This window comes from Nesoenas mayeri, assembly GCF_963082525.1.
Source record: "Nesoenas mayeri genome assembly, chromosome: 2".
Classification (NCBI taxonomy): Eukaryota; Metazoa; Chordata; class Aves; order Columbiformes; family Columbidae; genus Nesoenas; species Nesoenas mayeri.
The window spans coordinates 132,969,129-132,994,417 of record NC_137543.1 but is presented as its reverse complement, the minus strand read 5'-3'; the positions used below and the strand labels follow the sequence as shown (position 1 = coordinate 132,994,417).

At 39.1% G+C, this 25,289-nt stretch overlaps 1 protein-coding gene across 2 annotated transcripts; it reads right to left on the bottom strand.

The window, feature by feature from the left end:
- Positions 1–714: 714 nt before the first annotated feature.
- On the bottom strand, positions 715–25,203 carry ANKMY2 (ankyrin repeat and MYND domain containing 2). 2 transcript variants are annotated; one of them, XM_080340732.1, is made up of 10 exons: positions 25,026–25,203; positions 21,969–22,033; positions 13,304–13,442; positions 11,459–11,557; positions 9,630–9,790; positions 8,162–8,376; positions 6,908–7,043; positions 5,006–5,134; positions 4,434–4,575; positions 715–2,162 (listed from the first exon to the last, which is right to left on the bottom strand). In XM_080340732.1, exons 1-10 carry the CDS (start codon positions 25,090–25,092, stop codon positions 1,939–1,941), a joined length of 1,377 nt encoding a protein of 458 aa, XP_080196858.1. In that variant the 5' UTR covers positions 25,093–25,203; the 3' UTR covers positions 715–1,938. The 2 variants fall into 2 exon arrangements, with proteins under 2 accessions (XP_080196858.1, XP_080196859.1); XM_080340733.1 differs by having other exon boundaries at positions 2,035–3,640.
- Between the last annotated feature and the right edge of the window lie 86 nt (positions 25,204–25,289).

Sequence of the window (25,289 nt, the reverse complement as noted above, 5' to 3'; positions counted from 1 at the left end):
TTTCCAATTCATGATTATGGACATATTGACCATGATCTTCCAACAGAAGAGCTGTTGCCAGCTCAAGCTGAGGAAGGCAGAGGTAGCTCTGGAGCGTCAGTGCGCGCTGGGACCCAAACTTGGGTTGCAGTTGCTCTCCTCATACTCGCTGTGCAGCCTCTGCTCATAGTGCCTTTGAGGCCTTTACAAGTTAGAATGGGAAAAAAACACAACTGCAGAATCTGCATCAACAATCCCATGCTTCACATCTACTACCAATGTTCATACTTGCTCCTATTGCTTGGGCTTTTCTTCCTCATCAAGAAGTGCTGGCTGGCAGACTGAAAGCAAGACTTACGATGTGGATTTTAACACAGTTCTAAAATCCTGAAGCATTTCTGCCAAAGGGTTTGCATTTTCAGAGAAACCTTGAAGAGCAACACGCCCCCATGAGCCCCGAGTGCTACATGTAGAACAGGGAACCGGCAGTACTTCTGCATTCCCAGGTATCCAAGAGTGGCCAGTGACCACATTGTGACTCCATATTTCAGTTCCAGGCAGACATCTCTTGCTTGCCAGTCGTCAGGAAATTAAACTCGTACACCCAAGCTAGAGGAGACCCACGCATGTAAAACAAGAATGTCACCGTATGTCCTAATAGTGTTACAGATGCAGTAAAGAAAATTGCCACGCAGCTCCTTCTTTTAAAAAACTTCCCTTTATTCTTTACAATTTAATAATCCTTGAAATTAAAACATGGGTACATTCCCTGCACAGGTGCATTTATGTATCCTCGCTCTTACAGTTTTCAAAATATTAAACAAAAACTTTCAATATATTAAATAGTAAAAAATTAATAGTATTTTTCCTCTCTTTCCTCTGAGGATGGTCCTTATTCCTCTAAGTTGAAGGATATTGCCATGTTCAAAACATCCAACAGTTACATATCTCAATTTTTGCCATCCTTATGCAGTAAGTGGTATTTTCAGTTCTGGCGTTCCCATTGATTTTACGAGACACAGCAGTAAATCTGAGTGAAAACAGCACAGTTAAGGGCAACTATTTTCTAGATACAGTATTCAGTTGAAAGCCTAAGTGAAATCCCAGTTGTGTCAGTGCACACAGGAATTTTCCCATTTAATTCACTGCGACCAGTGACATCCATCCCAGTGTGCTCTAAGACATCTTTACCTGAAAGCTACGACTTAGAAACCATTATTATTGTCAGTCAAAATATTTTAAATCATTCTGGTCTTCCCTTCATTAGAGTTTAACAAACTTGGAATATTTTTGACCAGACCAATAGTGAAATAATTCTGTTGCAACACATATTTCACAGTCAGCTTACGACATCTGAAACAGCAGTATCATTTAATAAAATTGCCACAAAATAGACACTATTGTTGTGCACTCACTAGTCAAAAATATTTACAGTACAGATGAGCATCTTCAGAAACTTAACTGCTACTGAATTCTTTCAGATAAAGCTTCATAAAATGGTGTCAAAAAAACAGTTTAACAGTTGGTTTCCAAACACTTTTAACTACAGTTCTGTGTACTTGCAAAAACCCCCAAAATTACAATTAAAATAGATTTTAGGTTCTGAAAACATGAATAATCCAAATCAAATGCTTTTTATTTTTCACCAAGTGGCTGATTAACCACAGTCATAGATCTTTACTATGCTTACTGGTGGTATACATGCAGATGGATCTATGCCACTCTAATTTTTATCAGATAAGAAATATCTATGTTGACAATCTACAACAGAACCTTAAGAATTTATGGACAAATGAGCCAGCATTTCATCTCAAGATAAGCAGAGACATGCTGTCTTTCAGAGGGACTCTTGCAAAAGCCATGCCAAAAGAACTGGGACATGGTCAACATAAAAAGTTCTCTAGGACGCTTGAGGTACAGGGACGTAGCCAGAACACTTCGTCCCCTCCTACCCTCCTCTTACTCTTCAGAATCTTGTATTTTTTGAAGAGCAATGTCAGATAAGCCAGTCTCACTTTGCAGTGGACTGTCAGGGTGCAGGGCTTGTGCCTCCGTCTCTTTGGTAAATTCAGGTTCTTCTGTTCTCTCAGTAGCATGATTTGGATTCACTTCTTTGGTGGCATCTGGACCAGGATCCGACTGTTCTTCACTTGTAGAACTACCCTCTACTAGTTGCATGGCATCTAAGCAAAAGAGAAATTGCATCATTAGTAAACAATGAACCCATCTGCAAACAAACAATTTTTTTTGTTGAAGAGTAACTAACACTAGGAGACTCTGCATCAATTACAAAAATGATTAACTTCAGCAAGGTTCATCAAAAAAACCTTTAGGGACTACAGCTCTGCTTAAGTTGATGTAATATTACTCTGAAACAACCCTACACAAAGTTCTCACTAATTTATTTTCAATTTTGCCAAACTTCTTTTTAATGCTAAGAAGAGCAGAGTAGGACACTACAGTTCTTTTAGCTTTCGATTCAAACTTGCTTTATTGACACTATTCTTACAGTTAGCTTTACAAAGAATGGCTGCAGGCTGGTTAAACATAGAGTACAGGTTAGTTTTTTATGTGTGTGGTTTGGGTTTTTTTTGGTCATTTGGTTGGGTTTTGTTGGCTGGTTTGTTGTTGCGTTTTTTTTTTTAAGTAAAAAAAAAAACGCATTCACATTATTATGTAGGAAGCATTTTTGCATGTTACAGACTGAAGAAATTAATTTCTAATGAACAGCTGACCACAATGAACTTTGATTGATGTGCGTCATCCTAAAATTTATAAGCTTACTGCATGGAACAGAATCACCCACTGCACCTTTACTTTAAAAGCAATGTCTTCAGAGAAAAAAAAAAAAGTCAAGTAACTTTTTGCCTTGATTCTGCTAAGTAGGGCTTGTGTGCTAGCAATTCTGAGAAGAGGGGGAAGCCTAGTTGGGGGCCCTGGCACCTTTGGAAGGAGTCTATCTCGGTTTCTTTTTCTCTGTTATGATTGACAGCCAGCTGAAAACCGTGTCACATCCAGCCACAACACTGCCAGAGCCCTGCCGAGGTCTCACCTGGCTCTGCAGCCAACTGCCTTAGGCACAAGCTGAAACACACACTGACGTAACACTCACCCTTTGCACAGCAGAAACTCTTAAACTCTTTGTTTTGCTTGTAGTTGCAGCTGCTGGGTTTTTTTACTTCCCACTCCCAATGTATAGGATTTGTAGGAGGTATTATTAGTTAAAAATTGCTGTTGGTGAGAAGACCGTTGATGCAGCACCATTCAGAAGCTAACGTCAAGCTGAGAGCAATTCACTGTCTTGCTAACAGAGCATAATCTGATATGGTCTACAGTGTGTTGGCCAGGCAGGTGAAGAAGTTAGTGAAGATTAACATGTAGGTAATGGAGTAGTAACATGTCAAAAAATGTCAGCTTCCCTTTTTAAGGATGGGAGGGAGAAGAGCCATCCACTAAGATCTGTCTCTGCCTCTGTACCCAGCCACTGACTCGTTCAGCTAACATGAACCTGCAAGTGTGTTTGTCACCAGTGTGAGGTTCCACACTGCTCACAGCTCTTCACGTTTTGCTGTGTGCCATTTCTGGTATCCTTGTCCCCAACTTCCACAGTCATCCTGATGTCATCCAACAGCAACTCTTGCAACAGGATCATCACATGGAGCTGTTGAAAACTTCAGTAAGTAACTTATTACTAATTTATTTCCTGCTATAGTTTTCACAGTCCAGCTGAAGTGAAGGATGCTGCCATTATAAGAAAAGTGTGAGTTGACCAGTGCATTTCTATGATCCTTAAAACAAGGAAAAGGGAATCTAGTAAGTTGTAAAAGAGAAAAAGTGATTTCACCTCCAATTTTTGTATTATTTCACTTACAGAAACATGGTATCAGAATAAGTTAAGGGAGCGTGCGTGTGAAACAGTGTTTTTTCTGTCATTATGTATTAATCATCTGCTTTGTGAAGGGAGAAAAACACCATTAACAGTTTAGAGTAATGCTTGCTTTCTTCACATTCAAATACACAACACAACTTGATACTCTGATCATGAAGAAAGTATTACAGGATAATTAACTGATGCATTAACCTTTGCAACTGGAAGGAATGGGCTGCTTTCTTGTTATCCAACTTGTCCTAATGCCTCCAACAAAAGGCAGAGTAGCATGAAACTTCAGCATGATTTTGGTTAAAGATTTGGATTTTGAAACCGTGCAGTGTACTTCACAGTGCTTTAGTTGCAGAAATCTGTGTAACTCTAGCATTAAAAACCAGATTTTAGAAAGTACACAGCACTTGTAATTTGAAAGCCCAGAATTCCACAAATGCATGTATGCTACTATGCTACAACAAAGGTGTTTCTTTCAAGCGTAGCTGTTACAGATTTTAAGATCTCTTACTGTTCCTCCTTGTGGTGCAGTTAATGCAGCATTAGTTTCAGCAAGCAAACTACAAATTCCAACCTTTTTTATCCTTTTTTTCTTGTTTCCTTTTTTCTTTGGCAGCTTCTAGTTCTTGTTTCTCATGAATTTCCTTCAGGGTCTTGCAGACTTTTTTGTGGGTAAACCAATGCATTTTCTGGCAGTTCTGGTCACAGTACATCACCTGAAAGTTACCAGAGCTATCAATTCATCTTTATGTATTAAAAAAAAAATACAATATTCTTGTATTTCTTAATGTGCCAAATTAAATCTCCCTATGTATATTACTTAATGGTATTTTAAAGCAGTTTTTAAGGTCATATGAAGTGATTCTAAGCTACATGAAGCTCTATAAAGAATAGTTTACTTTGTTAACTGTAAACATACAGAAATTTTACTCTTTCTTAATTCTTAAACATACACACTTGGAAATCCAAGTGCTCTTACTCGTGAATTTCAGGCACCTCTCCCAGAGGTAGCTGGCTCGCACATTTTCATTGTAGGAATACGTGCGACTCATAAATCTACACAGTAAATAGTCAAGCATTCAAAATCCTCAGCACCTTGGTGGCGCTATATTTTGTGATTCATTACAACTATTCATGGATTCTTACCATTTTACACACTGAGCATCTTTTGTCTGCTCCCTTTCCCCCACAAGTTGTACAGAATTCGGCATCCACAAAACCCACTTGGCCAGTAATAGCTTGTGTAAGTACGGAAAAAGCTGTAGGATCAGAACCCTGAAAGGTAGGACAAGAGGTGGTCAGGAGGTGAAAAACCAGCACTCCCATTAAGAGGGACACACAAGAAGAAACAAAACAAGGAATGCGAGTTTCCAGGCAACCGGCTGCGGTCTCACTCAAGATGCCACAGCAGCAAGAACATAGAACTAAATCGCAACTCACATGCACAACCCAACAGTTCTACAGGCAGCTACATTTTTGTATATAAACTTAACTCAGTCCTTAGCTTCCATAGAAAGGAGGATTAAAATTACATTTTTTTACCCTGTAAATTGTCAATAATACTATCAATGAATTCTGTTCTTTACATGCTGTCATCTGATTGTAGCAGGTTTTTGCAAATTAGTCTCTGTGCTGACACATACAAAGATATTTTGCTTGTCACTGCTACACTATTGTGCTCAGTGCACCCAGATACTACAGACCAAATGGTCAGAAATCAGAATCTTCAAAACAATTATTTACCTATTATTATTTTGATATTATTTGCAGTATCTTTCCCATGCAATACAAGCAGCAAGATTTAGTATATTATGCTGGTAACCATAAGTTACGACTTTTCTTTCAGGCAATGATGTAAACACTAGAGGAAAAAAAAACCACGAAGTTGCCCCATCTCTCAGTAAATCCTTGAACTGTCGGGCTACCAAGAAATATACACGATCATAATGACTACGACAGCACTGAGATGCCCAGACTGAATTCAAAGTAATTGTGCAAGCCAAAGGTCAAGGCCTTCCAGACAATTAAAACTGTATAGCATCTCCTCCTTCCCAGTATTGCAAATGGACAGAAATCCAATGCAATAAACTGTATTTCTTTAAAGGGAGAAGGCACAAAAGGCTACAAGCTCTTGTAAGATAAAAGGGACAGGAAGGAAAATGTTTACTCTAAAGCAAGTCTTAATGCACCATGATGGCTTATGTTTCCACATGGTGTTTATTTTTCTGGCCTAGACAAACAGTAGGGATTGCATTAAGCCTCAGGACAGTTCAGTAGACTGGAGCCACTTAAGAGGGAGGCTATTTTTAATTCACTCAGCATAATCCAAACACATCACAAAATTGTTCCACTTCCCCAGTGTTGGTGCATATAACATGTAGCTGTCGGAGGCCAGAGAGAGCATTTTTAAAAAGAATAACAACTCTTGTGTAGGATTTATTATGAACTAATTAACAGTACTGTGATAAGTGTGTCAGCCAAGGTGCATCGGGAAAACTGAAGTTAGATTTTTTAATTTGTAATTTTGATTTCCTAATTTAGCTACACATTTTACTCTCCCTGTTATAAAAGGAGCTTCACAGAACATTTTCTGTTTCTACCATCATGTATTACGAACTTTATGTGTACACTAGAAATGCATTAAATCTAGGAAATTATTTGATCTTAAAATTGAATTTAGACATTGTGAAAAAACGATTGCAAACCCTACAATTTATAAAAGGAAATTGGCAAAGAAAAATTGAATAGACATCTCACAGTAGGAAAAGAAAGCTCCGACATAGACATAGTTATAATTTTCTTTAAAAGCTGAAGTTTTTAAGCATTCATTATAGACACGGGAAAACAAACTACTAGTTGAAGTATTTTAGAGCATTTTCCTGCAATATGTAAAATAAAATGCCAGTTTGCCAGAGAGTTCAGGGACATCAAAAACCTTTGCTTAATATAATACATTGCAGAAGCTGAAAAACAGAAAGATGGCTTGGTTTAAACTGAATTTACTATGCAAGTTGTTTGGAAAGTATTTTCTTGATAGGCAAAACTTACTATTTCAACAGGAGCAATACTTCTCACAAGCTGCTGGAGCAATGTAGCTTCACAGTAAGGAAACTTTCGGATACTTTCTCGAATTAGCTTCTCTTGATATACAGGAAAACCATCTTTATCTCTCCCTTTCAAGAGACTAAATTTTTAAAAACCAAAGTCAAATGAGAAATCACATAGTAAATGTTCAAGAACAAATATCCAGCATGCTGTGCTCTGTCCTCCTGACTCTGTCCTCTTTCAGAGAAGAATTATAATTCGAAATAATTTGACAACTTCAAATGTAACAGTGTTTAAAATGCAAATGAAATTATTTTTATTCTAATGGATCATCATTATGAAATAGAAAATAACTAAATGTATGCTCTGAAACCACTACTTACTAATTGAGCCACACAGAGAAACATAATAATCTACCGGTAGACTAGTATCTACATCCGACTGAAGCAGCAAAATGCTTTGTTGTGTTTAAAAATGAGCGTTGTAAAAATAAACACAGAAGAATACATAATACTTTAAGATGCAAATTCTGCTTTAATTAATGTTTAATAATGTGTTACAGTCCTAGTGTTTCTATATTTATCTGGTTGGCTTCTACTTTTTTAGATGGACCACCAATGAACTATTTGATTTCAGTATGTGAAAGCTGACTTCATAATTTATTTTCAGCATCACACAGAAATCCATGGAGGTCTATGGGGAATGTGATCCATCCAAAAGCCAGGACATTTACTTTGATACTTAAGAACAAGCAGCTGGTTTTGTAACTCTGAGAATGTTCTGAAGATCCGTATAAGTCTCATCCCGAGCCAGTGGGATTTGCACTTCTCGGTTGCTTAAGTGTTTTTGAAAATACTCTCATCCTGTATGACTTGTGGAGAGCACGAGAAACGCTCCCAGATGATCCATATCAGACACTGAGAAATTCTTTTATCAAGCCTGTCACTCCCCTTTGTCTCCACCCCACGTCGCTCTCTGCTGTTTCCTGGTGTGTGACTGCCAAGCTCTGACCGGTTCCAGCAAGGAACTGAAGCACTAGGTATGTTTCCATTGTACCCCAGAAAAGACAATGTCCCTTCAGACAGAAAAAAGGGAGGCAATGCCACCCTGAAGTGACTGTAACCGGGATTATTTAAAAATGTACTTGGCAGAGCCTTTATCCAAGACAATCCGATCAATTATTACAGTTGTCTTTGTTGCGTATCTGTAAAGCTGGTTCATGCATAAGCCTTCAGACCTCTAGGTAGAAATACGTACCTTTTGATAAGTCCATCTAGTTTATCCTCTCGCTCTTTTAAGAACGTAAGACATTTCTGGAAGATGCAACTGATGTAGTGCATTTTCATAGCAAGTACCTCATTCATATCTTTCTGCTTCATACATTTCTCACAAATTAGATCCAGAACCCTGTAACATTTCTGCAGTGCTTCTACTTCGGCCAATAGAGGGTTCTCTTTTACCAGCAACACGATCTATGAGAAAGATTGAGGAAAATGTAATCCAATGAGGAACTAATGTTTTTGAACTTGTGCATCAGCATTAAAGGTTATACAGCTCATCGTAGCTAAATTTTAGTGGAGTTTCTAATATTCCTCTAATTCCATCTTATGCAGTCTTCCTCTTCTTTTTTCAGTCATTATCTGGTATTACTGTTTAGTGTATGGTAATTCACAGTTCCCGTAAAAGTAGTATTCAAAATTAAGTCTGGTATTAAAAATAATAAGGATTTTCCCAGAAGAAGAACCTGAAGAGTAAAAACTATTTAAAAAGAAAGAGTTACAGAAACTACTGGACACTGTTGCAAAATCTCTTTCCTTTTAAACACCTACGGCAGGGGTGTCAAACTCATTTTCACCTGGGGCCACATCAGCCTTGTGGTCGCCTTAAAAGGGCTGAATGTAATTTTAGGACTGTGTAAATGTAACTACTTCTACAAACGAGTTTGACACCCCTGACCTAAAGTAAAGTGGACTTGCATGATTTAAGCAGTTTCACAGAAGGCATGAACCTCACATAATCTTGGAGTACTTCAGGTGGACTAGGAAAGCACTGAACTCACCATTTTAAGAGGAGACTCTTTACTCGCTGAAGTAGTTGCCACGGATGCATTAATGTTTGCATGTGTTGCAGATACCTGCTTGGCAACTGTTGACAAATTCCTGACTTTGAATAGCAAACCCAAGGACCTTGTCTTTGAATTTAGGTGCATTAATTTCTCTGAACTACACTGGAGGAGTAAACATTATTTTCAGCAAATACACTAGGAAGTAAAAATAAAGATCACTTGCCCATACTTTCAGAAACAACAGCAGCAGATGTTACTATGGTGAACCAGTGATGAAGGTAGAAAGATACATGCTGAGACGAGCATTGAGAGAACAATGAGATTTTGTTAAGACAGGAAATTGTTTTCTGTTTCCACTTCGAGTGGGTCTAATAAAAAAAGCAAGCCAAAAAGAAAGCTATTTATGGCTATTGATGTAAAAAACATGAATATCTCCACTTGAAGATCTTAGTTTGAGATTATGGTGTATATAGATGCTGAAATAGCTTCACTTTTTAATCATGTCTAAATGTTGAGCCCAATTCTTTCTCATTTGCAGAAGCATCTGAATTAGCGGATAATACTTTTGATCTCAACTGGTCTCTGAAGAGCTGAATGCTTTCTGATGTAAAGAAACAGTTCCCATGCCAACAAACACATAGAATTTGCGTATTACTCCACCTTAACAGGATGCATGTTAGTAGTCGTAATAATTTTATGTAGAGGCCCAGCTAATTTTACTGGCAGTTTCGGTTCTTTATCTAAGCCTTGTGGTTTAGTATAGTAGTCCAGCCTTTCACGCGGGAAAAAGTTGTTGATGACAGTCACGCAGTCATGTTGACCTAAAGGCACACAAGAAAAAAAATCACCAATGAAATGACATAACCAAAAAAAAGACCTAAATCCGTATCTAATACAAGCGATGTAGGTGAGAACTACCCACAAAGGAGCTCGGCGGGATACGCTTTGCAGTGGTAACAGGCATTTGATAAGCGCAACTTTTCTGCTCAGTAAGTGTAACCTATTGACTCCCAGCAGGGAAGGACTTCACAAAAATTCATTTTGAGAACACTGTCCTGTTCCTGCACCCTCCCTCCCTGGTAAGCCAAAACCAAGAGAACAGGTATTTCTCCCCAAAGTTATACTATACTAATAGTGAAATCCTGGTGTTAAAATTTGCCAAGAGAGGTTCTCTCCGCTTTGCACTTTCAAGAATTAATGACATTTGCATCGAGACTTGTAAGTTTTCAGACCTGAAACAGATAGTGCTAAAGATTTAGTGGGAGAAATTATAAGAACAGACCATGCTTAAAATTTAACAAAAAAAAAGGGACCGTGATAGAAGTAACACCCCCTTCTTGTTTTCTACATCTGACAACATGATTGATTACTTGGCTAAAGGGAAAGTAAAACTTTGCTTCTCCAGTTCAGGATCACATTCTTTAAACTGATTTATCTTGGCACTAATCCTATTAATCAGTAGAAGATGACATAGCCAAGCAAATTCCAGCATTTAAAACTCTCCACTGTTTCAGAAGGGACTGTTCTAAGCTAATAGAGCACAGTGTAAGACAAATGACAGGATAAGAAGTATCCTCACTTCCCACACACAGACAGATGAATTAATGTTGATTGGACAGAGAATAAAAAAGAACAGGAATGGATTCCAACACTCAGACTTCTGCAGAGCAGCATATCTCAGTATGCCTCAAAATATTTTATCTTGGTGACATGATGAGATTTTAAACAAGGATTCTCCAAAATTATGTTGGAGACCATATTCCCCCTTAGCTAATAATTCAGCATCACATTGGAAAAGACTCTCCAAATCCAAAGCATAATTAATAGGAGTGAACTTCTCTGACATATTAAGTGAATAGTTAAGGCTTTGCTGCTTGAACTTCAAGTGAGTAATGTCAATCTTTTCCTCTTTAAAAGACAAGAATGAGATATCATTGAAACTGAAACTGCACTAACTCACTATTCAAGGAAGTAGCTCTAAAAGGCAAGGCAGGTTCCTGAGTCCAGAACACCTAACAGACTTGAAACAGAGTTTTCAGGCACTTAAACAAGAAGGTTTTGTTGAAGTAAAAATACAGGTCTCATTTTTGGTTGTTGGGAAGGTCATTTGGACAGCAATAGCTGAATTATTAAAATTATGCCACTTTTTCTGGTAATGTTTTATCACACACCCTTGCTAGAAATAGAGAAAAAGTTGTATATTTGGGAACATTCATCCAGGAAACTCCCAGCATTGTCAAGATGGGTAAAAAAGTAAAAAGGCTTTAGAAAAAGAAACAAGACAAGAAAAAGAAACATAACAATGGAAAAAAGCCTGGTTCCATGTTTTGCCCAGGATCACACATCATACTGGAATCACAAATCTTTTCTCTTGTTCTTGTCAAGTTCAGGTCCATAAATACTGACTACCTTAGAACAGGGTCTGAGACTTCTATCTATCATTTTACTTCTTTAGGAATTTAGGAGATCACAACAGACTTTCACCTTACCCACAAAAGCAGCCATCTGAGCTGCTGTCCTTCCCACAGAGTTGACAACATCAGTTTCTGCTCCAGCCTCTAACATCATCCAGGTGATTTCTTTGTTTCCTGAATTCAGAAGGAAGATACAGGGAATGAGAGAGAAAATAAAATAAAATAACTTGTAATTCTTTATGTTGTAGAAAAACATGGGGTGAATGTCTTGAAGAGCAGGAGTAGCACTGAGGGAAATAAGTGTTCTTAATGTCATTATTTGAAGCTTATAGGAGTCATGCATACACTAGAGCGTGGTCCCTCTGGACAGCAGTATAGAAGCAAATTCTAGTAATCTAGTTTGACAGTTCAACTACAACATTTGCTATTCTAAGAAGAAAAACAAATTCAGTACTATTATGTAGCAGGAGCATAGAGAAGAGAACAGATTGTTCCTTTCTCCGCAGCAGGAACTGGGTGTTCAGACTGGGCTAAATACCAAGTAAAATGAAGCTAAAATTTGATGGGAAGATTAGATGACTTAATTGGTGCCCTTCAGAGACTAATAAGGACACTTGTCACCACTCGTGCTGGTTCTGCTTTCAAAGGTGTTCTTACAGTATCAGGTTTTGTGCACATGCTAAGTACAGAAAAGTGAACTTAAACAAAGAAGAGGGTTGTGGACGGAAAAGAGTATTTCTGATCTTAAAACAAAGGCAATGCGTCAGTAGTGCTTATGTACCTTTTGCACTCACAGATAACAGACCTTAAAGTCAACATTCAGAAGCATTCAAACCTGGGATGACAGGTTAAAAGCTCAGCTGTGAGAAAATGGTAAAAATCCACCATTTTCCATAAAGCTGCAGCCATTTAATAACCTCTGAGAGTTTGTTCCCATCTATCTGCTGCAGCTCTGATGTTGCTCAATGCCACAGAACACTGAAATTTCCCAAATCTTTTTACCAAAGTTTTAGCAGAAAAGCAATCTGATGATCCAGTTAAAGTTCATATACACACATATGCCCTTCTTTTTTTATACTTAAGATGAAAGAAAGCAGAGTTTAAACTCTGCCTGCTAAGAAATCTTACTTCTCTAGAATCTCCTTTTTGAGAATATGTAAGTGGCGTAGTTGAGAAGATATTTAAAATAACTTAATATTCCCAAATCTAATCTTTTCTCCAGATGAAACTATGTTTTTTTTTATGTAATGTATTTTTCTTACTCGAGGAAATAATTGTTCCTTTCATCTGGGAAAAAGAATAGCAAGTGGAAACCTGCAAACCACCACTTGAGACAGGAGAAGATACATACAACTATAAGCACCCTCAAGTAAAAAATGTAAAAGAGTGAGTATTATTGTGATAAAACATTTTTTAAAAAACTTACTAAATACATGTTTAAAATCCCACAAGATAATTTCAAAAATAACATAGGAAAAAGGCAAAATTTGAAAAATACTAGATTGTTCTGACAAGCCGCAAATGTTAGTAAAGGCTACCGATACATAATCCTAAAAAAAAGCAGTTTGGTGCAGCATCTATTCCAGTGTAACACAGTATAATTATACAGAATGTATCCTACTTCAGGTGAAAATAGTCACAGGAGACTGAATTTTGAGATCTGACAAACAAGACAAAATGGAGTATATGTCTCAAAATTCTGAACAAAGCCGATTTTTATATGAAACAAGCCTGAACAGTAGCTATCTTATTCCACTGTCCTGATGATTCTACTAGTCTTGACATATATGCCTGGTTCATATAAGTAACAGTAAACCTAAATAACCAAAAGATGCCATTTTCCTTTAAATAATTAATTTATGGCAAATTGTACCCATCAATGTCATAAAAACTAGTAAGCTAAGTTCAGTAAGAAGTTACCTGAAAGTCCAGCAAACATCAAGGCAGTGTATCCATGCTCGTGTTCGTTGCAGTTAACATCAGCCCCGTGTCGCAACAGCAACCTGCACATGTCTATTTTCCCTTTGTATGCTGCATGCATTAGGGGGGTCATGCCATGCTAACAACACAAAAAAGAAGTAGCATACAAAAAATAAATAGTTTTATCTCTTGATCTCCATAACATCGATAATTTTTACTTGTATATACATATTGAGTGGATCTGCCTAGGCCTCACAATATTTAAGTTAGCAACAACAAAAAAACTCACAAAACCTTGATGAAAAAACGTGTTTACTAACATACAGTAAGTTTGCCATTTCCATGTCACTTTTCTGATTATGCTTTGCTATATATTTGAAAACAGACCAGAATTGATAAAAGAAAACCCTGTACCACCGATTTGTCATTGGCATTTTGTATAAGACATTAGTGCTGAAGACAATGTTTCTGTCAGTGGCAAAAGCTTGTTTTAGAAAATTTGTTAGGTTCCTAAGTTATTTCTTTCCTTCCCCACATGATATGATGAGCAACAAGAAAATTAGGAATAGGCTCTTGTCGCTTTTGCCATTACAGAGACTTGCAGTTCCTGAAACCCACCTTGCTCATTTTCAGCCGTGATTACTGGTAATTGTGCTACCCTCCTCTCCCCCATTTTTCCACCTTTTTGGTATTGTGTCTGTGCTCTTCCATCAGCCAGTGCTCTGAAAGCCCTTGCTCAGACACACAGCCCTAACTAGACTTTAACAACTGCACTGTCTCACACCTTGCCTTTTGATAGACTGCGCTCGCAGGAAAAGGCTCAGCTTTGGCAAGCGAGGCGCTGAGTTTTTACTAGAGTTGCACTGGTGTAGTTATAAACACAAATCTGGGCAAACCCTAGGGGTAGTTTACAGAATTAGGGTGAATTGACAGTGCAGGCACTCTCCCTCTCAAAGGGCAGGGAGAAGCACATTTCTGCTTGAGAAAATTGCGTGACATGCCATTTTTAGAATTCAATGTGCTTTTTTCCAATATGCTGTTTATTTTCACTTAACAGCAAGTCAGGATTCATGTTATCAGCCAAGACATAGTAATTGCCCGAGAACATTCTCCAACACTGAATAAAAGGGAGTGTACTTTAGTCTGTCCCTGAAGGAAATCAAAATGGGATTTTCTTCCTTTTTTTTTCAGGTTAAGGCTGTCTGTGTGAATACACTCACATACACCATTACTGCGGCTCTGTAAATGCATGGTAATGTGATACTCTGAAATAAACTCTCAGTTTGAGCCTTAATATATTTCTTGGTTCAACTTATGATAGAATAAAACCTAACTGAGTTAAATTTGTCAGTATAATTTTCAAAAAACTCCTAAAGGTGAGGGAAATTGGGAAAGTTAAAATTATAATAACAATTTTAAAGCATTATATTTTCTTTATTCTCCATTCTAACTGAAAACAATAACAAATGATTACTTGAGGCATTATATTTTTGTAACCCAAAATATTTTGGTAAACTGCAATAAACACTGTTGTTAAAAAAGCAAGAGATGTGAAGACATCACAAGCATAAAACAAATTTGTGATTGTTTCTGTTAGGTTTCAGTTGTGGACTGACAAAGGCTTTCTATCCTAATATATAACTATGTTGTGTTATGTGTTATGCTATGTTGACAGCAATTTTTATGGGCTAATCCCAGTCTGTAGTCATAGTGTGGATTCACCTCCTTTAGCAGCACAGAAAAGTACTGCTGTAAGGGTATGAATACAATAAGGTTTTTGACTGGAAAAGGAACTTTAAGAAAACAATTTTAAGTTTGGTTATATCTTGAATGTCAATTGCTTCAATTAAAAAAAAAAAAAAAAAAGTCTGATTATAGGAGAAAATAAAGGGCTGGTTTGGGTGTGGTTTGATTTGTTTGTTCTTTGTTGTTGTTTTGGTTTTTGGTGCTGGCGCTTTTTTTGGTCCCTCCCTCTTCCTGGGAACCTTTTTTAAAAGCCTTTGCTTACATGTTTAAAGTGTCAGGCTGTGGTGTGGATCAGAAAAACATACCAAGCAGAAAACATGTACAGTTGTTAGAAAAATGGATTTAAAGTCACACGAGTATCGGCCTTTCATATTCACAGCAAACAAAAAAGTTACAGGCTAGACACAAGCTCGGTATCCTGTGTTATGCCCCTATGCAGAAAATGAGATGACTGCAAATATTCTTGTCAGGCTGAATCTCAAAGACAGGTCCATCAACACCATGTTTTCTGACAGATGACATTTGGATTGTCAATACAACATACTTAAAAGACTAAACTAACAGACAGTTTATTAAGCACAGAGATTACTTTATTGTTCCAGGATGGAACAAAGGATGAAGAATCCATTTTCTAGCAGCTACTATGTGATGTTCTTCTGACCAAAAATCCAGTCTTTTACCCTCATTGCCTAGGACAAAAATTGATCTCTCCCAGTTTCTTGTTTACTTTGCAGGGATGTTACATGGTTTACAGGGAGCAAAATTAACATTTCCCATCTTGGTGGTGAGTGAGGGGTGACCAGGGAACAAGACCATATCTCATCCCTGTCACCTGGGCTTATTTGGCAGAAAACCTGACCACGTTGTCAGCATTTAAACACTCATACTGACTGTGTAAGAACACAGACATGATGCATGTATATTTTTAAAAGCCATCGTTTTGTGGAGAATGTGTTGATGATGCACTACTGAAGTAGCCACATAGACCTGTGTCATTCAAGAGAAAAGAGGAATCTGGCAGTCCCCAGATTCCCAGTGTTTCGCACTTCTCATCCTCACTTGATCCTTCTTCTCAATTGTGGAAACGTGGCCAAGATGTGGCACACGTGGGCTGGATCACACTGGAGCAGCTCCCTCGGCAGGTATTGGCATGCACTGTGGCACTGAATGTGTGAATACCAGCTACTTAACTGCAGTTTAAGTCAGAGGGGATTTGGGTAAGTGGAACTAGAAAATAAAATTTTTAAAAGAGACAGTAAAAACTCCAGCTGAGAAACTGTTGTAGACACTTTTATGCTGATGTGTATGTTAGAGCATCCACCTCCTCCTTTCCCAGCTCATTTTGCAATGAGGAACTCAGCCCCACATTAACATGGAAAAAGTGCCTTATTTTATTCTTTTGATTCAGGCAACTATAACAGTCCTATTCATTCAGAAAATTACAAACTAAACACAGACTGGAGATTTGGCTTTTATTTGAGACAGTATTTGGAAAGTTACTAAAAAGGAAAAAAATTATTCCAAAAGAGCTGGTGTCAAAAAGAACACAGAAATACTAGTTGAGTAATGTCTTAAAAATCAACTTTCCTAAATAAAAACGAAGAGCACTACTGAAATCAAACCAAGTAATTAAGACTAATTCAAATAGGTATTTGGAACTGGATTGTAAAAATGTCTCTGATTTTTAACAGAAATGGTTCTGAATGCTACTAGTTTAAAAATACTTTACTTGAATTTTAATTGCATGAAAGCCTTTAGAAATTTCATCTTTAAAGCTTTTGCTTGCCGTTGATTGCCCTTACCTATCTCAAACTTACTACAAGCTGGTTTTGGAGGCTAGTGAATAGACACATACATGAAAATTTTAGCTATAACCAAGTATGAACTAATTAGAATAAGAAATACTGTTAGTGAGTGTAGATATGTCGATCATAGCCATAGTTCTCCTTCTTAGCGACCCTGCTGAGCTGTTGGTTTCACATATATAACACATTACATTTCTCTGATGATCTTTCTGTTCATCTGCAGTGATGAAAAGTTAAAGTCTATATCAGTCAGTGACCTGAATTGAAAACAGACAGTTCTTAGTAGCAGTCAAATTTTCTTCCATTTATGTATTTTGAAATACTACTTAAAAAACATCAAATGACAAAACTCTTTCTCCTCAGTAAAGGCCAAGGATCTGGGTATTTTCTGCTAGCACAGGAAGTTCATACTGGAATAGCAAGATAGATTAACTGAAGAGCTCTCCACGGAACATTATCAGTATGAGCAAAGCTACACGTCTCAAACTAGTAAGCTGGCTGCTGCTGTGATTCCCAGAAAGTATTCAGTTCTGTAATTAGCATCTAGAAGTGGACTGTTTCCAGAAAGATGTATTCTATTACAGAAGAGAACAGCTGAATTACCAAAGTAGAGAAAAAAAGTAATGCTGCTAATGCCAAATGATAGTTCTATATATAAGAAGATTATGAATGACCTACAAATTATTTTAAATACACAAAACTGTGAAGCCTTTTCAGGTCAAGTCTCTCCACCTGATGTGCAGAAGCTGTGGGATTGTGGTACTACAGTGCTCCTTTGCAGCCTGAACTGCCAATGTGACCATGGCTAGAAATGCCACATGCTTCCTCTAGACTGCCTTTCCATAATAATCTGAAAGATCTTAGCCGCACCCTGCAAATGGATGGAGTTAAAGTCAGCAAACTGCCAACATGAAGCGTCAACACTATTTACAACCTCTGTACTCCCAGGGGAAAGAAAAATCCTGAACGCTTTCTTCCACACTACGTTTCCAAATTAGCAACCACTCCACATAAAATAGGACAAAAAATGACTAAGCAGTGTGCCTTAAATGAAATATATTTGTGTTTATTTTGCATCCATTTCCATTGCTCATCTATTTGTCCTAATATCTTGGGACATCTGAACTTAAATGCCTCTGAAGTTTTAAAGGCGCCAGAGTCAAACTTTTAAAGACAAAGTTTTGTGGAAAAGCTATCTATTTATTTGTTTTCATAAACAGCCAAAATACCTTTCCTTTCTTTGACGAACAACAACAACAATTATTTGGTCTGAAAAGATGCTGGGAAAAAAACAGGACTGTATCTGCGGGACATTAAAACCTTCTGGAAGGTGGCATCTGTGAAACTAAGTTGAATAAAGGGGTTTTACTCTGCTTTCAAGTGACCTACTGCTCCCAGTGGAGCACTGCAGATCAGAGGAGGTGAAGGGTGAGCGAGTCTTGGCACATGGGCAAGAAAGGCAAATAGAGAATTTCTTTAAATACATGTAACAACAGCAGCAGCAAAGCTGAAACAGTGTGTCCAGCTCATGCCTCCATTTTTGAAGGAAGAAGCTGAAATAACTGGAAAGGATTCAGGAAAGAACCATGATTACAGCTCAGTTACTGAAGAAACAAAACTCTAGTAAAGAAACTTTAGAAGTCAATGCATTTTGAAATTGTTTGAGATGTGACTTGGTCCTTGTCTAAAAGTACATAGAGAATAGACTGTGTGTTGTCAGTAGTTTTTAAATCTAGAAAAAAGCAGACCTAAGCAGTTAGAATATATGGTCAAACCAAAAATTAAAGGGACATCTTATGTGTTTCTTTTTTTTTAAACGAGGAAGTGCAATATTTAGCAGTCTGCTTCTGGATTCTCTAGCCTGTGGAAATCATTAAATTGTGACTGCATGCGTGCTGTAGCACAGAGGAATTATATTAAACCCGTGCTCATTTCGTGGATTCTCTCATGTAAAAAGAACTTTAAGGAAGGAAATGAGTTCTTAGTTCCCAACTGAATTGTGCTCCCTTTTCAATATCTAAGCATTTTCAGGGCTGCTTCCTCATTTCTTAACATCAATAAAATAAGTAACAGTAGTACGATAATTTGAATTTCAGGATAAACAGCTAAGTCAGCAGCATAAGAAAATAAGACCTGATGCATTCAAGCAGACTCCAGTTATAGCAATGCTGAATAACAGATGAAGCTAATGTTTAACTGGGGTTTCACGCACTCTATTTATGTATAGATATTAGAATAACAGAGAGGGAAAATGGTTTATAACAGAAAAACTCTAAAAGTTGATGTGAAATGCCTGATGGATTGAGAATCCTAAACAAATCTGAACCCCTTCTATTTAAATATGCATCATCACACACCACTCTTGGGGATAGAACGGACACTGCAAGAAGTCCATTGCACGAACTTTTTAAGCCTTATGTGCCTTGGGTGTATTTAGTCAGATGTGAGCATTAGGCAAGTATTGTTAATACTATTCTTTAACAATAGCCTGAGGCATAACTTGTTACAGTTTCCATTAATAAACCATATCCTCTCAACAGTAATCCTGCATGTTGCTCTAATACTGCATCAAGAGTGCAGTCATTCAGCACTAGCTCAGCAATTACATTCAAGAAAAGCTTTTAAAGTACAAACAATAACGGACATTTGCAAATATAATAATACTGTATTTTGTGTTCCTAAAGTTTACTGTAAAGGTTAGAGTAGTTTGTCAGAAGCTTGTTGAAATTCATACATTAAAAATTAAGGTTTAAATATTAATTGTATTTAAGAACAATCAGAAAATTGATCTGTTGGCAGCACAAAAAAAGGGCTAACAGTGCTCCAGGAAGATAACCAGTAGATGAAGCGATAATTTTCCTGCATTCATGAGACCACAGCTACAACACTCTGTCCAATGTCGGGCCTTTCAGTACAACAAAGACATGGATAAACTGCAGTGAGTTCAGCAGGGTACCACCAAGACATGGTAGGAACTTGAGCACTTGTGCAGTGAAGAAAGGCTGCAGGAACTGGGCTTGTTCAGCCTGAAGAAGAGATGGCTTTGGCTGCATCCAGTGGAATCCCTCGAGGCTCAGTACTGGGACTGGTACTATTCAATATATTCATCAATTACTTGGATAAGGGAATAGAGTGCACTGCCAGCAAGTTTGCTGATGACACCAAACTGGGAGGAGTGGCTGACACACCAGAAGGCTGTGCTGCCATCGAGCAAGACCTGGACCGGCTGGAGAGTTGGGCAGGGAAAAAATTAATGAACTATAACAAGGGAAAGTGTAGAGTCTTGCATATGGGCAGTTTCCAGTAAAAATTGGGGAATGACCTGTTAGAGAGTAGCATAGGGTAAAGGTACCTGGGGGTCCTGGTGGACAGCAGGATGACCATGAGCCAGCACTGTGCCCTTGTGGCCAAGAAGGCCAGTGGCATCCTGGGGTGTATTAGAAGGCAGGTGGTTAGTAGGTCCAGAGAGGTTCTCCTTCCCCTCTACTCTGCCCTGGTGAGACCACATCTGGAATATTGTGTCAAGTTCTGGGCCCCTCAGTTCAAGAAGGACAGGGAACTGCTGGAGAGAGTCCAGCGTAAGGCAACAAAAATGACTAAGGGAGTGGAGCTTCTCCCTTATGAGGAAAGGCTGAGGGAGCTGGGTCTCTTTAGCTTTGAGGAGATTGAGGGGTGACCTCATTAATGTTTATAAATACGTAAAGGGTGAGTGTCACGAGGATGGAGCCAGGCTCTTCTCAGTGACAACCAATGATAAGACATGGGGCAACGGGTGCAAACAGGAACACAAGAGGTTCCACTTAAATATGAGAAGCAGCTTCTTCACAGTGAGGGTGACAGAGCACTGGAACAGGCTGTCTCAGGAGGTTGTGGAGTCTCCTACTCTGGAGACATTCAAAACCCACCTGGTCACATTCCTGTGTAACCTCATGTAGGTATTCCTGCTCCAGCAGGGGGATTAGACTAGATGATCTTTTGAGGTCCCTTCCAGTCCCTAACATTCTGTGATTCTGTGAACCCAACAGCAGCCAGCCAGTGCCTACAGGAAGATCATCAAGAAGACAGGGCCAAACTCTTCAGTTAAGGTGGCAGGACGGTGAGACAATGAGCCTAAATGGAAATAGATGTTCAGACATAAGGGAAAAACATTTTCATCATAAGCACAGTAAGGCAGTGGAACAAGTTGCCCAGAAATATTGTGCAGTCCCCATCCTTGAAGGTTTATAAGGTCAGACAGGATAAAGCTCAGAGCAATCTCATCTGACCTTGGAGCTGAAGCTACTTTGAGTGGGAGGCTGAACTTTCTGAAGATCCTGACCTGAGGGTTCTGACCTTCTGAGGTCCCTGCTAGCCTGAATTTCCCAGGGATCCTATGAAAGTTAGGAAAAATACAACCTGACATTTAAATTGATAAACTGCACACCGATCAAACATGCAAGCTGGCTGACTGCAGTTTTTCTTCCACTCCATATTAATGTTATCTGCTTTAGAAAACACATTGTAAGAAAAAAAAGAGGAGGAAATAGATAGAGACATTATATTAAGTTCCTTTCTCCACAAACTTCCTCCCAGATTCAGACAGCACTTAAGGATTTTACCTTCTACATGTCCATCACATCTGCCTCTGCAAAAGACAGTGTTTTCCACTTCTGACCTAGTTACTAACTGCGTATGTTTATGGTTCTGCAAAGAAAAGGCATTAGGTGATGAGATGCAAGTGTGAGATGGGGACAGGTATTCCCTGCCCACACAGTCTGCTGATATCTAAGCAGAGGGACTACAGTTTGGTGGAGGTGACAAGAAACCAGGGAGCAGCCCCATGTGTCCTGCTGCAGTGTTGATTTTACCTTACAGACACCCAAGATCATGCTGGAACTTGAGAGAAAATACAAACAGTGTAGTACTTCAAGTAACATTAATCTTTAAATTCCCTTAAAAAAAAAAAAAAAAAAAGCAGCTCTTCAAAGTTTCACTATTCAGCTACAGGTTAGAAATAGCTTCAGAATAACTGATATCCAGGAGCCTGTATAGCAATGTTATTTGACAACAAGAAGGTCTTCAGACTTCGTATTTTCCTTGCTAAACCCAGTATTATTCTTGTAGTTTCACTGTACCTCATCCAAGCAATTGACACGGACATTCTTGCTGCCCAGTAGCCTTCCAGCCTCCTCAGTGTTTCCTTTAATGGGGAAAAAAAAACCCAGAGAAATGGGGGTGAGAAGAGGAATAAACTGTGAATCAAGAGGAAAATATCAGTTCCCTTCCTGATTAGAATCGAAATCTCTGTAGATTAACCACTTGAGATATAGATTAACCACCAATAAAGCAATGGCACTTAGTGAAAAGGTTTAGGAATAACCAGTGTTCTGTTCTAGAAGCTAAAAGCTGAGAAAGAAGTCATAACATCAAATAGCAGTCTGCGAGCATGCACTAGAAGTAAACATCCATTTTATGTGAAGTAACTGATCCACACACACACAAAAGAACAAGGCACTCATATGTCTCTTCATAAACTGCGTCAGAACAATTCTGAATCAGTAAATGACAGGGAGCATTTTAACACATTCTATACTCATTTGGAACACCTTACGTCTAAAAGAGCTACCTAGAGTCTCAAAAAAGGGAATTATCCTACTCAAAGACTTTTCTGTTCAGAATGGAACATGCTTTATAATTTACTCAAATCCCATTTCCTGTTTAAATTTGAAATTTGCAACATTCCACCTCCCAGGTCCACAAATGTGGAAGGAATTTGCTTTTGGTAATAGACAATAGAGGTGGAAAGGGCAAGGACTGAGATAACTTGATCAGTGACATTTCTAAAAATTGCCAAATGCACAAGTAGACTGAACTCTGGGGGAAAAAAAAAAAGAAGTATGAGGAAAAGTAGGTCATGACTTTGTATTTTTATATTTATTTATATTATTATCACAGTATTTATATTTGCTAAAAGAATCCTTTCAGTTAAGCCACAGATCTAAGAATGTGATTTAAAGCCCTTGGCCTATTCAGTAATGTCAATGCAACTTCAACAGACATTCAAACAAATCGAAATAAAAGAACATTCAAAGAGTCTAAGTTTGGGGAATTAAATTTATTGCAAATTAACAATTTCTGATCATTGATTCAATGACAAGCAAAGCTCTTCCAGCAGTTATGTGCTTAATAAAAATAAGCATTACATTCCTTATTTTAATGACAGACTTCATGTTTATCTTCATTATATCACAAGGAGGGGCTCTTCCAGGATATTTTCAGCAAAGCGGCTCTTGCGAATTCAGCTTTGTCTCATTTTCTTTCAAAAATAAATTTCAAATACTAGAAATAATTTATTTTCATAAAGCTTTTGGTTTCTTTACCCATTTTTTTCTAAAAAATAATTATTTTAGGGAAAGAAGCCAGTCACCTGAATCATCTCACACACTTGATAAAGACGCAGTAAAATATACTGACTGACAGAGCACTGTCACCAAATACATGTCAAAATGTCACCCCAAACACCTACATACATACATACATACACACACCCCCATATATATATCGATGTAAAACATGTAAAGCTTCTTAGGACCTGGAGTAGTTTAAAGAAGAACATCAGAAACAGCAAGTCTTCAACTCTTCCAAGTAAATTTTAATGCAAGTGAAGTTGCATTTACAAGTTCAGGTTCCATATGACAAAACATTGAAGGATTTCCAAACAAGACACTAAATTGACAGAAGTCAAACTTCTAGAATTAGCTAGAACTTAAAGTTGGAGTAAGGCTGTTCATAGTGGTGCATGGTAGGAAACCAAGAGACAACAGGCAGAAGTTGTAAAGAAAAGAAGCTTCAGAGTGGATACAAGGAGAAACATTTTCACTATGAGCCCAGTAAGGCAGCAGAACGGGTTGCCCAGGGACACTGCAGTCTCCATCCTTGGAGGTTTTCAAGGCCAGACAGGCTAAAGCCCTGAGCAATCTCATCTGACCTCACGGCTGACCTGTTTAGAGCAGGAGGTTGGCCTAGAGACCTCCTGAGGTCCCTTCTAAAGTGAGTTATCCTATGAAGCCAATCAGGTAAGTTAGACAGAAGTGTCTACAAACTGAAGACCTACAACTCCGATTAAAGTAAGTCAATCAAACTGAATCTCATCTACAATAAATTAATGGCCTGTGTCTCTGACACAAAGCAACATTTTAATATAATTGAGAGTGAAGTTCCAAAACTACAATTTCTTATAGGTTCAAATTGCCTCAAAACTACATGTGGAAATATATGTAGTGCAATACATGTTTTTCACTTACCTCCAGCTAACAAACATCGCCCATAACTTTCAAGATACCATTTAGAGTATAACTATTTAGACAGGGCGGTGAAATTCACATTGCTAGACCACGAAATCAAACTGTTAGAGCAAGAGGGACAGAAAGCCCCAGAGCAGTAAGCATATGTGTCACATAAAATGGTGAAACTGTGACAGTTACGTGAAATGCAAACTAAAACAGTCCAAGGGATAACAGGTGCACAATACCTTGGACAAGCTCAAAATATGTTAATTTAAGAACATCCTGTCTGCAAGGACATCCTGCTCTGGCAACAGCATAAAGGGAAAACTGTAACAGGCTAAAGAACTGGGTTATCCCCAAGAAAACATGGCTTTGCAGAGCACATTAATACAAGTCGTTAGATAAACGCCAATGTACTTTACAAGTATGAATACACATAAGAAAGATATAAACTTTCCTTGGCAGAGTCAGACCTTCACAGCTGGGCTTGCCCTGGCTGTGCTGCACAGCCACACACGCCCCCCCGCGCCTGGCAAGCCGCCCCCCGGCATTCCCTGGACGGCACAGGCCTGCCCCACGCTCGGCGAGCGCTCTCCCACCAGGAGGAGGACGCGGCCCACAGAGGGTCTGGAAGGCCAGCAGGCCCGTGTGAGGCCCCTGGGGAGCCCCGCAGTGCCGACGGCCTGGGGCTGAGAGGAGCCCGCGGGAGCCGGCGGCGCGGCCAGTAACGGCTGCAGCACCCCCGCCGCGGCCCGGCCCTCCAAGCCCTCCTCGGGCACAACCGACGCGGCGGAGAAGGGGCGCCGGCCCTGCCAGCCCGCGGCGAGGCGAAGGCGCCGGAGCCAGGCCGGCGGAGGCAGCACCAGCGCCCGCCGCGCAGAGGGGCCAGAGCCAGGCCGGGCTCACCTGTGGCAATCACTCCCAGCAAGTCCTTCTCCTCAGGGCTCAGGTCACCTTTCCTGGGGGGAGCCATCGCGCCTCCGTGGCTCCCACAAACGGTAAGGTGGACCCGAGACGGCGCCGCCCGGCGAGGTGAACTCAGCCCGGCCGCGCCAGCAGCCTGGGCCCGGTACCGCCCCCAACCACCCCCGCCCTGCGGCGAACCCGGCAGCGCCCGCCCCGCTCCTCATGGCGACTTCCTCCCACAGCCCCGCCCCGCCAGGGGCCGGC

Excerpts from the sequence above, each read along its gene's own strand:
- ANKMY2 (XM_080340732.1), bottom strand. The coding sequence starts at position 25,092 with ATGGCTCCCCCCAGGAAAGGTGACCTGAGCCCTGAGGAGAAGGACTTG. Across the intron at positions 22,034-25,025 it reads GCTGGGAGTGATTGCCACAG|GAAACACTGAGGAGGCTGGA; the intron begins GTGAGCCCGGCC and ends TCCCCATTAAAG. Across the intron at positions 2,163-4,433 it reads AGAAAAAAAGGATAAAAAAG|ATGCCATGCAACTAGTAGAG; the intron begins GTTGGAATTTGT and ends TCTTTTGCTTAG.